General features: G+C 45.3%; 1 protein-coding gene across 18 annotated transcripts in view; it reads right to left on the bottom strand.

Annotated features, from left to right (window-relative positions):
- Positions 1-5,511: 5,511 nt before the first annotated feature.
- mrtfab (myocardin related transcription factor Ab) overlaps positions 5,512-13,325 on the bottom strand; it is a 44,173-nt gene continuing 36,359 nt past the window's right edge. For 12 of the 18 annotated variants that reach the window (XM_083932330.1, XM_083932346.1, XM_083932345.1 and 9 more), the window contains 10 exons: positions 12,876-13,060; positions 12,115-12,286; positions 11,064-11,459; positions 9,924-10,931; positions 9,623-9,826; positions 9,444-9,524; positions 8,676-8,816; positions 8,429-8,521; positions 7,125-7,188; positions 5,512-7,040 (listed from right to left, as the gene is read on the bottom strand). In XM_083932330.1, the coding sequence (XP_083788456.1) occupies positions 6,454-7,040; positions 7,125-7,188; positions 8,429-8,521; positions 8,676-8,816; positions 9,444-9,524; positions 9,623-9,826; positions 9,924-10,931; positions 11,064-11,459; positions 12,115-12,286; positions 12,876-13,060 (2,931 nt within the window). In that variant the 3' untranslated portion in view covers positions 5,512-6,453. The remainder of the gene's footprint in view (positions 7,041-7,124; positions 7,189-8,428; positions 8,522-8,675; positions 8,817-9,443; positions 9,525-9,622; positions 9,827-9,923; positions 10,932-11,063; positions 11,460-12,114; positions 12,287-12,875; positions 13,061-13,325) is intronic. The other 6 variants (XM_083932335.1, XM_083932337.1, XM_083932340.1 and 3 more) reach the window with 3 other exon arrangements.

The following is a 13,325-nucleotide window of genomic DNA, read 5'->3' on the forward strand; positions in this document are numbered from 1 at the left end:
TAAAGACAGCAACACTGTTGTTTCATATTCTGTCAACTTAGCTGTGCTTGTTTCTAACTGTTCTGCTGTATTAACTGCCCTAACATATAAGCCATATTCACATTATTATAGCTATTATTATAGTTACTGTTACTTTTGTGGTTACTTGCATCCCTGGATGTGTCTCTCTTTCTGTCTTTGTCTCTCTCTGTCCATCTGTCCGTCTTTTCTCTCTTCCTCCAACCGGTGCAGACAGATGGCCGTCCTCCACAGAGCTGGGTCTGTCTGACGTTCCTGCCTGTTAAAGGGAAGGTTTTCGTTGCCACCGTACTCTGTAAAGTGTCCTGAGGTAACTTTTGTTATGATTTGGCACTGTAAATAAAACTGAATTGATCCAGCAAGTTGCTAACTTTGTCTTTCATCTTGTGCCGAGCAGGTAGTGTGGTGGTTTAATCAGAGCGTCTCAGCTGAAAACTGCTGTCTGCTGCGACTGGAAATGATGATGAGAGCTGTGAAGAGTGAACCAGACCAGTAAAGTAGACTTGAACTGCAGGGTTCATCATCACTATGAAGTGACCCAGAGTTAAGTCAAAAATCCACATCAGGCTAGGCATCACACAAGCTAAACTTTTGATTTTTCATCAAAACAGTCTGGGATTGGTTCGGCTCTGTGAAGCTGTGAATGTTTTCTTGTGAGGCTGTTTATTGTAAGTTGTTTACAGTATGCCTCCCTCCGTGCAGTCACACCACAAATTGTCACAACAGATAATAGGGCACTGTAATTACTCACAATGATATTCAGAGTTTGGATCAAGAGCGTTTAGTTTGTGAGCTCAAAGTGACTGTTTTGTCTGCACTGTTAGTGCTCCCCTCTCTGCGCCTGCCTTGCTCTCTGTCTTTTTTTTGCCCACGCACTCTCTTGTCTTTCAAACAAACAGGTGTAGAACAAAACACTCCTGCTATTCTCTCAGCGCCCTCCTCCCTCTGTGCCTCTCACTTCCCTCCCTGATCCCCGTCTCCCCCTGCCCGTGCAAATGTCAGCCTTCACATCCTCTGCTATCAAAGGCTCCTCAGTCGCAGCGGGATCCACCCAAACCTGACTGCTCTTCTCACATCACACAGCTTCACACAAAGAGGATGACGGAGGCAGGGTGAGAAGCATTTGCCCTCCCTGAAACACAGAGTGGTTCAGATGAACAAACACGTTCAGGTTTGGTGTGGTGCAACGTTTCGCTCAGTAATTGGTAACACAGACTGTGATTGGTCCTACAGTGTACTCGAGCACATAACTACACATAAACAATTCTACAAATCCAAATTTATGTCATTGTCATTACCAACATCATCAACCACCAACACCAACACAATACTGTCTTGAAAAATGTATTTTATTCTGAAATTTCTACCACTGAAATAAATGTCAGGCGGCATGGTGATTAGGTGGTTAGCACCGTCGCCTCACAGCATGAGGGTTCCTGGTTCGAATCCTTCTGTGTGGAGTTTGCTTGTTCTCCCCGTGTCTGTGTGGGTTTTCTCCGGGTTCTCCAGGTTCCTCCAACAGTCAAAAGACATGCACGTGTTAGGTGAGTTCAGTCCTGGAGAGCCACTGTCCTGCATGTTTTAGGTTTCTCTCTGCTCTATCACACCTGATTCTAATGATTTGCTTGTTATCAAGCAGCTGAAGCTCGTCACAGTTTGATTCTTGTTAGACTCAGGTGTGTTAGGGTAGGGAGTAACCTAAAACATGCAGGACAGTGGCTCTCCAGGACCGGAATTGCCCACCCCTGGGTTAGTTGATTACTATTAATTGCCTGTACGTGTGAATGTGAATGTGAATGTGAATGGTTGTCTTTCTCTGTTTGTCTCTATGTGCCCTTTGATAGACTGGCGTCCTGTCCAGGGTGTACCCTGCCTCGAACCGATGTCAGCTGGGATCGGCTCCAGCCCCCGGTGACCCTGTAAGGGACAAGCGGTTAAAGATGAAGGATGGAAATAAATGTCAAGCATTGAAAGATGCGGTCATTTATCATCTAGGGAGGATCGAAGGATGGGGAGCAAGCATTTTTTCAGTGTGGCCTATTATTATTATAGACATAAGATTACAATATGTAATACGCACATACAAAAGTATGTGAAAGTATCAACAAGCTCAATCCATAGAAAACTGTGTCCCTTAAACGAGCCGTCAGGACTTCTGCACATTTGTGATGTCACAACTATACAATACATAGGTGGAAAGTGCCGCTACAGGGATGTTACAGTCAATCCCCTGATGCACAGACAGGGCAGGGAGCACACATGTGGAAGACCCAGAAATGCTGACCAATCAGAGCAGGCTGGGCTTTTTCAGGAGGGGGTCTTAAAGAGACAGGCGCTAGAACAGTGTGTCATACAGAGGGTGAAGACAGGTATATTCACACAGACAATATGAGAATATAATGTGTTGTTGTTTGAACATTAAAGCATGTAAACATGTTCTTGTAGAAACCGTAAATAAATAACGATGAACCTGAAAATGAGCATGAGATGGAATCTTTAATTAGTAAGCTTTAAAGGTGCTGGTAGATGTATTTTGAACTGTCCTATTATTATGCAAAGTTAAACCAAGCTAATCCCAACCTGGGTATAGCAAAATGCCATTTTCTTTAATTGTCCCGATGTTCACTTTTTGATGATCAGAAGTTTTTCTGAACATGTTTGATTAACAATCATGCGCGTCTTCGGGCTGCAGGGTGGTGGGCTCCTGTCAGTGGGATGTGGAATACAGAGGAGATCTTTAGCCCTCGTGGTGCTGCGGTCCTTTGGAGCTCACTGTAGTTAATTAGCGGCGTGGCCCCGGGACTTTTATCTGCTCTGTGTACTGGAGAGAGAGATGGTGCTGATGCGGCACTTGGGAGCTACGGTGACCTGTGTGTGTGAAGTGAATCTGTAATGGCTGGTTGCATGTTTGCGTGCTATGCATTGAATATCTGTGTGTGTTTGTGTCTGTGTGTGTGTGCGCGTGTGCGTGTGCGTGTGCGTGTGTGTGTGTGTGTGTGTGCGTGTGCGCGCTTGTGTGTGTGATCCACTGAGGGCTCATCAGGGTCTTTGAAAGATGACGAGGGGCTGACTGAGTGAGACTTGAAAGGCTGGAGGAAGGGAGTGAGCGAGTCAAACAGGGCATTAGAGCTCGATTCAGTGCGGTGCAGCAAAGAAAAGATAGAGGGGGAGATGATGAAGAGGGCACTTTACCCTCACTGTTCACAACAAGAGCTCTCTAATTACTGACACATCTCCCCTTAATTCTGGTCTGTGGGTAGAAATGAGTCTCCTTTCACTGAGGGATTTCTCGCCGCAGAATTGAACTGGAGGGAAACGGTGGTACAAGAAAGACCCCCTTGTTGTTGGATTCCAACCCTGATGATCACCTTTCTGCTGTCATACTCTAAATTGTACACGCAAGAAAGGAGTAAAGATGACAACCTGGAAAACAAGAAAGGAAAAGTGGAAAGGGTATTGAAATTAAAATTTTAGCTGGAGGATGGATGGTATTTATTTATTGTTTTTTAAACAAATGTGTGGAGTTTGCATGTTCCCCCCGTGTCTGCGTGGGTTTTCTCCGGGTTCTCCGGTTTCCTCTCACAAATCCAAAGACATGCAGGTGTTAGGTTAATTGATGACTCTAAAATTGCCCGTAGGTGTGAATGGTTGTCTGTGTCTGTTCGTATCTATGTGCCCTGTGATAGACTGGCGTCCTGTCCAGGGTGTACCCCGCCTCACGCCCGATGTCAGCTGGGATCGGCTCCAGCCCCCCGCGACCCCGACCCCGGGATAAGCGGTTGAAGATGAATGAATGAATGAATGTAAATGCTTGGGTGGGTCTGAATTTTTATTGAATAAGGTTCAGCTCCATCCCCCACCCCGATTGTTGTACAGTCCCTAAGGAAACAAATGAAATACTAACCCTAAAGGTTAGGAATGGACTGATGAATGCAGTTTGTCATGTGCAACAGGAACTGTCCGTTTCATTTTTTGAGTCAGAGGGTAAGTGTGAAAAGTCTCACCGTGGAACCAGCAGATAATGTTGAGCTGAAGGGTGCAGGTGTGAAAACGGACGACGCAACACAACAGCAAAGAGTGACGAAACGATACACGTGCATTCAGACACAGAGTGGCCGCGCTCACAATTATTTTTGCAATGAAATAAGTCAAGTCAATTATCTTGTTATGTCAAGAAAAACGTATTTATCTTATTACTCCTAATGTTTATCAGGGATCAGGAGTGCCACGCTGTCATTCACTGCAGTCAAAACCTACTGATATTTATGTTAAATGCATTCAAACGACCCTGACGTGACTTTGGAATATCTCTTAATTGATATTGAACAGAAATGCTTGAATTGTGCCTCTGGCTTGTTAGGGAGGGGGCTAAATAACGCTCAAAAAGCTAGGCTGAGTTTTTGCCAGGGAAAAATAGACACAGCCAGTTCCAAAGGGGTCCCTTGACCTCTGACCTCCAAATACCAGAATGCAGAAGGGTGCTATGGGAACCCATGAGTCTGCCCTTTACAGACAAGCCCACCCATGCAGTTTGGGGTCAAAAACGGTGTTGTTGTTTTTTCCTCCTGAAGTTCAAATGTATTATTTTTTCGCCTATTCTAAAAATGTTGTATTTAATTATTTCTGCATTCTGGGTTCCCTTAACAGTCTTGGACTTACATGAATTGGGTAGGCTGAGACTCCAAAGCATCCCAGCATGGATTTTTTTTCTAAGGCCTCGGTGTCTTAATGTTGTATTTTGGAAGGATTTTTGACCATTATTATCATTCCTCAAATGTGGTTAAATTTAGTACCAAATCTGTATCAACCAAAATGTTTCTGCAACTACTTATGAGACATAATAGAGCATGGGAATGGCCATCACATGTTAAAAGCCTGTGTACACAAAACACAATGTTTCTAACAGATTTAGGAGTAGTAGAACTTGACACAGTGCGGAGGACACCCATTCTATGTAGTATCTACTGTAGATCTGCTATCTATGCATTTGGTCAGCCACGGGAATCGAACTTCAGACTCTGGAGTGTCTGGGAATCTCAGACTTGAAGTAGGAAAGTCATGTTTTGAATAACGGCAGAAAAACCATGGTAGAAATGTCAATCTTCCGGCATAAAAAAATTGCAGGCAACAATGAAAATACTAGCACATAAGAGTGAGTAAATTAACTTTTTATGCCCACGGTCAAATATCCTGTTTGACCAACAAAAAGAACTGTTGCCAGTGTTGCCAAATTTGTATTTGCAATGTTCATAAACCAAACTAAAAACATCCGCCCACTTGTTGATTGTTTGAGATGGTAGATTTCTTTACAATGGCTCCCTCTTGTGGCCTCTTTATCCCCACCAGGGTTATTCAAACCAAGTAACAGGAGAAATACTAAAATAACGCTCAGATGCAGCTCATTGTCAACTAATCATCTTTTGTCTCATATGGGACACTTAGTATTTTATATGTTTATGTGATGTGATAATGTAAAAGAAAAGCAGACACATCTTTTGACTTTTTATAGTTTGTTTATTTTTTTTTTTAGAACTTTTTTTTCTTTAAAAAATGACAAGGTCCAAGTGTTTTGGAAGCCCCGCTCTCAGCCTACTTTCCCCAGCCGGCTAGCTTGACTCTAAAGCAACCAGCAAAGAAAAATAGTCATATGGACAATTGATAATATACACCCCATATACAGCAATACATAGTGGTCTACCATAATGTTACCAATAATACAACCTCCAATGAGGCTTCAATTCAAACTGTCGCACTGATATGGTTCATTTCAAAACTGTTTATTGACTAGTGTGGGCGGGGTTCAGGTCGCCACGACGAGGTGATGTGTTTACGCCATCGACATAACATATCGTGGCTTTCACGTCTCAGACAGCGGTAAGATTGGGCTGTTCACCTGAACCCCCCCCCTCTTTAAACCAATCAGATTCAGCATAAGTGCAAAGTTTAGGAGGCACTGACACACACTGGAGGAGCCAGAGTAACCGTCACTGACAGTCCCTCCTCAGCTCCAATCTGTCAAACCATTTCCAAAGTGTTGAAATGTTGTATTACAGTGACCTACAGTTTCCTGCTGGTTCTCTTTTATCTGGTTATAATGCAGGTCAAGACACAGGAAATGGGACTTTATCAGCTTGGACGTGAACAGTCTGCTGTATGGATCTTCATAGAATTCAACCTCAACAAGTCCAATTCAGTTCCTCCAAGTTCAAGTCCTTTCTATCAATGTGACCTCATCCTGCATACAGTAACAGCCAGTGAAAGACAGGGCAAACTGTGTAAATGTGTGTGTGTGTGTGTGTGTGTGCGTGTGTTTGCATGTGCCAGTGACCCCCGCAGTGGTAGAGACAGCATAGAAAAGGTTTCTATATGTGCATAAAATAAAGACGGAGCCTGTACACAGTGTGAGCGAGTGCGTGTCCATCTGCGTGTGCGGGGCTACAGACACGACTCCCAGTGCAGCTGCAGGTCCGTGCTGTCCAGAAAGTCGGTCGAGAAGACGCTCGGCGGAGTGTGCGGCGCCAGCGGGGCCAGACTCGTTCCCCCGTCTACGTCTCCGTCGCCAGCTCCCCCTCCTCCTACTCTACCTCCGCTGCCCCCGTTCCCACCGCCGGCGCTCCCCACCATGGAGATATCCAGCCAGTCCATGCTGTCCAGTGTGGGGTCGCCAAAGTCCAGCCCCGTGGAGTGGGGGGAGAAGCCCAGGTCGGACGTGTCCATGGGGGAGGGAGGGTGGTCCAGGATGCTGGGCGTGCTCAGCATTTGGCTGTGGAGGTCATCGATCAGCGTCAGGCCGCCGCCGGGCTCCACGCCCAGCAGCGGGGCGCCTGTGGTGCTCTCCAGGAAGTCCTCCAGGCGTCCGCTGCCTGTGCAGGGCTCTCCCGCAGGAGGCTGAGGGGAGATGAGGGGCTCTGTAGGGGTGGGAGGGGAGAGGTGGAGGGGAGATGGGGGAGAGGCAGGGGAGGGCGGGTCAGAGTGAAGAGGGGCAAGGGAAGGGTCCGGGTTTGCCTTAAAGCCGGGGATTTCTGTAGGGCGACAGAAACAAATGACATCAGTACATGAGACAACAGACTCGTGAAGTTTTTCTCTCAGTGTTCAGAGTTCATTACCTCCACTCTTCAGCAGGATGTCAAACAGGTCGTCCATCTGCTGACTATTGGCGCCATTCTCCTGCTAACAGAAGACATGATTTTTTTTCACTCAGTCAGTCTCCACAATATTCAGACATGCTTTAAAACACAAACTGCATCTTAAAAGGGGGGCGACACCCTACGCAGCAGCTCCAGCCTTTACATCTGAGACACACAGGTTTAACACTTTACTTCTCTTTCCTAGGCCATGGAAATAACACATTGCAATTCTTCATTGAGTTGGTGTTCCCCTTTAAACACAGCCTTAAACTTTTCTTGTTTCTGTGAATAACTGACCAAACCTAGATGGTATCATTTTACAGCTAAATGTACGTGCAGTGTGCAGTATTTTTCTAAATAGTGATTTTCAAACCACAGCAACCCTTCATGGTGATTTTCTGTTCATGGCACTCCCACCTTCTTGACACATATCAGATGGGATATGAAATATGTGATATTGGGTAACATTAAAGGGCCAGGTTTATTAGTTGTCAGTTAAAATACACTTTTATTTGAATTAATCCAGCTGTCTACCCAGGCCAGGCCAAGTCTATTTTATTCTGTTTTCCACACATAACTATAATCATCCCCTTTCACATACGCACTGCACACCTGAAATTATCTGGACATCATTTGGAGGAGCTGTATGTGAGAACACAAATGTCCCAATCAGTTAGATCAGACATTAAATAACCTTAACCCTGCCACTTCCCCGTACTCAGTCTGTGTACTGTCCAATGAGTGAATAGAGCAGGTCATTGTACCGAGAATTGACAGTGAGCGAGCTTGCATGTTGACGGCATTTCTATTGTGCAAACGCCGTGAAATGGCAGCAAAAATGTTTAACTGGAGAGACGGCAAGATACTTGAACTTCTGTCGGTAAAGAAATAATTTGAAAAATTCAAGGAACCGCTAGAGACTCGTTTGTTTATGACAAAATCACAAACCGGCAAGGTGACCATGGTGTAATCTGTGTTATATCCAGGCTCCACCACGCTCTACCAGGGCAGCACCCTCCACTTAAACCAAAGGAGTATATCCAGTAAGAGAGTGCCGTGTTTCAGGTGCTGGTCAAAACAGTGTTGGAATCTACAGCAAGAGCAAGTAAAAATGCTTTATGAAGTCTTAACAGACCAGAATACAACATTTGTCTCTGGTTCTCTTCACTGGAGACACTTGACTGAGAACCAGTCACAGAAGCTTAGATGGAAAATGGAGGAACGGACAGAACCAGAACAACAGTAATGGACAGATGGAAAGAAAGACGTGCTGAAGGACGTACTTTGGAGCGCTGAGTAGGAAGAGAGGTGTTGGGTTTGGGAGAGGGAGGGGTGAACAGTGTGTGCCGGTCGTAAGATGGACACACCTCCTCTCTCTGCGAGGATGGAGTGATGAAATGAAAAAGAAAAGAGAAGAAACAAAAGAGAAAAGGTCAATGAAGGTCACAACAAGTGGAAAAGCCTGAGCAGTCGAGATGATGTGAAGATGGGAACTGTCAGGAGTGGAGGAGGAGGAGGAGGTGGTGTCACCTTCAGAGATGATATTAAGTTGCTTTGGCTTTCACTGTCTGACATGTCGTCAAAGAAAGGCTGCAGATTTGGTGGAGCGGTGACGGACAAGCTGGGCTGTGGCACGCCATCGGTGTCCAGGTGTAGTCCCGCCTTCTGTCCCTGAGTGAAGAGAGGGAAAGAGACACGTTTAGACTGTACAGCAGCAGATATGCTGAATATTCACTTGTGTTTGATTAGTTAAAGTCTTATTTCTGAATAACAGGCTGCTGGTTCACATTTCATCTACAGAGTGTTTTTGAGGATTTTAAACTGGGTTAGTGGCGACACCTTGCGGCAGAAAGATGTCACTGCTTGGTAGATGTAGACTACACTACTGTAACGTATGTTGCATTACTATTATTTGAAATGGAGAAACTTATGGTTCAGTGTTTTTTTCAAGAACACTTATTTTGTGAATAAACCAATAACATGTCGAACTATCTGGTTCAATTATTTTAGCTAATTCCCCTCGTGTAAAACACAAACAAACACTGATTACTTACTCCAAAGCGCTTTATAAATTAGCCTCACATTCACTCTTCTACTCCAATATTATATCCTTGCATGTGGTGCTGTGTACTTTCCTCTTTATTTTATTATTCCTCATTAGATTTAAACAAAACACAGTATATCACCTTGCTTACATTATTGTAATATGTTGAATCATAACCCCTGTATTATGATACGTATCGTATCTCCAAATTCTTGCCAAAACACAGCCCTAATATCAAATACTCTGTGTTGTACCTTTTTGATTGGCTCTGCGTCTGGCTGCTCTTTTGATTGGCTGTCAGTGCTGGGGAGTTTACTTGGAGACGATTGCAACCTCTAAATGAGAACAACAAGCAGAGGAAGATGTAGATTAATGTTCCATTGCAGATTATTAACCCTTTGCAGTCGACCGAAAAACATCTGCTTCACTGTACCTGCAGTGTGATGCGTCCGTTGGGTTTGTCCAATGAGGACCCTCCGTTCTGTTCTGTGGTTTGACTTGTGAGAGCGATCAGGTAGTGGTTGCCGTTGCTGTCGGTGACCAGCGTCGGTGTGCCGTTTGCCTTGAGGAGGTCTAATGAAATGGCCTGAGTGGTGATCTGAGTGCTGTTCTGTTGGTTGATGAAGACTGGGGTCACCTGGAAACGCAAACCAAACCGTATGTTTGAGACATTTATATTTATTGATGAAAACTATCAGAAGCGACCACTTAAAGAGGGCTGATGACGACATTACCTGTTGTGTGGTGACAGCTGCCGCCTGCTGTCTCTGCTGTTGCCTCTGCTGAGCCCTCTGCTGCTTCCTCTGCTGGCTTTGGCTCACTGCGAGCTTCTGGGTCTGCGCCTGAACCTGCTTCAGCTGAACGTGGTTCTTCTGCTGGCTCGGTTGAACTTGCCCTTGAGTTTGTTTGAGCTGGTTCTGCTGCACCAGTTTCTGTTGACTGAGTTTCTGTTGGGCCAGTTTCTGCTGTGCTAACTTCTGCTGTGCCTGGAGCTGTTTCTGTTGGGTTTGCTGTATGATAAGCTGCTGCAGTTTCTGCTGCTGATGAAGCAGGATTTGGGCTTCTTTCTTCTGCTGTTGTAGTCTTTGAGGGCTCGACACAGCCTCTGCCACTTTCTGCAGTTGCACATGACTCTGCAGCTGTTTGGGCTGCAGCGTCTGTTTCTGCTGCTCGGCTTGTTGGATCTGCAGCCGATGAATCTGCTGCAGCCTGAGCAGAGTCTCCTGAGAGCACTGCATCGGCTGGACCACTTTCTTAGCCTGGGCTGCCTCTGTTATTCCCTCCATCCCCTCCTCGGGCTCCACCTCCTTCTTCACCTTCACCACAATGCCGTTGGGCAGAGTGGGGGGCTGAATGGCGGAGGCTTTTATCAGAGTTGGAAGTTTAAGTTCTGGGGATGTTCTGCTCTTCTCCCTTCCTTCCTTCTCCGACACTGTTCCACCTGTCATCTTGCCCTGCTCCAGCTGGGACCTGAGGGTCTCCACCAGCCTCTGCTTCTGCCTCAGCATCCTGGTCAGTTCCTCGATCTGTTTGTCCTTCTCCTGGAGCATCTGGTCCTTCTCAAAGGAGGATGCTTCCATTGCAACTGCAGACAGGGGCTCTGGAGGCTGACACGAGGCCGGTAAGGGCCTGGATAGGCTGCATGAGCTCTGGATCTCCTCTTTGACTTTGGAGAGCGGAGAGACGTTTGATGGGTGCTGAGGAGATGGGTGCAGGGTGAGCTGGGTCAGGGGAGAGCTCACCTGAAGGACACCAGAACAAGAAGAGATTGTTATGGAAAGGTTTGAAGGAAGATGTTCAAGTGTTCTTAAAACAATGATTTAATAATAATTTCCTCCGATAAACAGCCTACTTGCTTCACACACAGATCTCACCATCTCTCCAAACATGTCTCCATTACAGCTCGTCTCATCTGGACTCATCCCGGCCAACGACCGCTCTGATGGAGTAGGTGACATCGGAGGGCTGGAGCTGGTGCTGCCAAATCGCATGATACGCCCTGGAATGACCTGAGCCAATGACGACAGATCCAACTTGAACCCCCCCTCTCCCGGTTGGTGGTCAGGGGTGGTAATTGTGGTTGGAGAGGATGTGATGGTGCCGGCAGCTGAGGTTGTGCCATGCTGGCTGGGCTGTGAAAGGCCATTTTTCAAAACCACTGAGGTGCCACCATTTTGCTCTTGGTAGTTGCGGAGCCTCTCGAGGAGGTCGTTCTTGGTGCCTGAGACGGTCAAACCACGCAATTTCAGTTCCTGTTTCAACTCAGCAACCTGGAGGATGAGAAACCAGACCAGAACTCACTTAGCTGGCTTTGACTCAAAGTGAAAGAGACGAGAATAACAATGGGTAAAATGAGTTCCAGACTGGGAAAATGCATGTGAATGCTTCCTCAAATCGAAACAACTTGTAATGTGAAAACAATTTAGCAACAAGACTTGCCGAGTTGATATATATTATGCAGAGACATGACAGACGAATATTATCTTTGGTTGATGTAAAGACGCTTTTTTTATTGGATTATCTATTGCATATCACTTCTTTGTTCACGTTATTTGTAATATTGTATTAGTTAGTTGGTGTCCACATAGAGTGATGTAGATTAGTTAGAAAAGTTATTAATTAGCATTAATCCTAGTAACAGGCCAGGTAAAGGAAAACTTTTGGGGTTTTAGGGAACGAACCGGTGCAGCAACAAGTCTTGGACGTAATCACTAATATAAAGCTTTAAACTGGAATTAAATACTGGAAACATATTAACATTATTATTATTATTACTAAAAACTTTAAACACTATAATACAACACATCTTTAGTTGTTTCCACATCACAACATCACGAAGCTCATGAAGGCACTGAAGTCAGAGGAACAACTTCCCAATTCAGGAAATGGGACCTCTGAGGAGCATGTGAATGTATCATAGCTTACTTTGAACTCATCCAGGTTGGCTGGCAGAGTGCTTGGTTTGGCCACACCAAGTGCAGTTTGGCTCTGACGAGTGGTCCCGCTCTGATTGGAGGGTGTGGGGGTGGTCGTTGTGGGAACGCTGCGGGAGGGGGAAGGGCCAGAGTTGGTCGTGGGAGGCTGCTCAGTTGGAGGCCTGAGGGGAGGCAGAAAACAGTATGAAAAGTATGACTTTCGTTTGTCCTTCTAGGACATAGCACTGAATGTTGTGATCGAGGCCATATCACAGGGTCATGTAGACTTAATGGTAGTAAATGTGAAAAATTGTGATTTAACATTTAAAAAAAGCTGTATAGAATAGTTTCCAAAGTTATTTTTGTAGATCATGTTCTGTTATTGTCTTTACCTGATGGCTTCTAGTCGGTCGAAACAAAAAACCATATCATATAGGTTATATTTGAAAAGTCGTACATTGTTATTGTCAAACCACTGAAGCTTAGCTGGGATACAAATTCAAAGATGACATCTGCTTTAAGCTCTAAAGAGTCACTAAAAAACCACTAATGTGGAAGGAACAAACCACAGCAGAAAAAAAGTTGGGAGCAGACAGGAAGTAATAATGAAAACTGCCTGAACAAATGAACTGTGGGTAAAACCTACTGGTTTAATACAGGAAGAAAAAGCGGGCGGTGGAAAACTAGTTGACTCTTTGAATCAAACCACTGCAATCAGTCATCCTCACTTCCACACACAAAAATACACACACTGTCATGCTTGATACTCACTTGGGAGGGGCGGGCAAGATGGTGTGGTAGTTGTAGTGCTGCTGTTGCTGGTTGAGGATCTGCAGCTGCAGGAAGAGCTGTTGCTGGTGGAGGAGCTTCGCATAGGACGAGTCCATCTGGGGAGGACGCTCTTTGTCTGCTTTCTGGTCTGGAGGGATGTACTGGTGGTACTTCAGCTTCTTCACCTGCACCCAGGACAGGAAAGGGGTTAAGAGGCAACTCCGCTCTTTTAGACTTTTACACTATTGAATACTAATATATGTGCAACAGTTATCCTCGGCCTAACAAAAAAATGTATGTGCATACGTTACATGTCGTGGAACGATCAACAGTAATAACATAACTACAGTCAAAGAGCACGGACTTCCAGTTCAGAAATACAAAGGGTTTATTTGGGTTTATTGAGGATACTGCAGATGACCAAAAAAATGGTATCTCTTCCACTTATAT

This window comes from Echiichthys vipera, assembly GCF_963691815.1.
Source record: "Echiichthys vipera genome assembly, chromosome: 18".
Lineage (NCBI taxonomy): Eukaryota > Metazoa > Chordata > Actinopteri > Perciformes > Trachinidae > Echiichthys > Echiichthys vipera.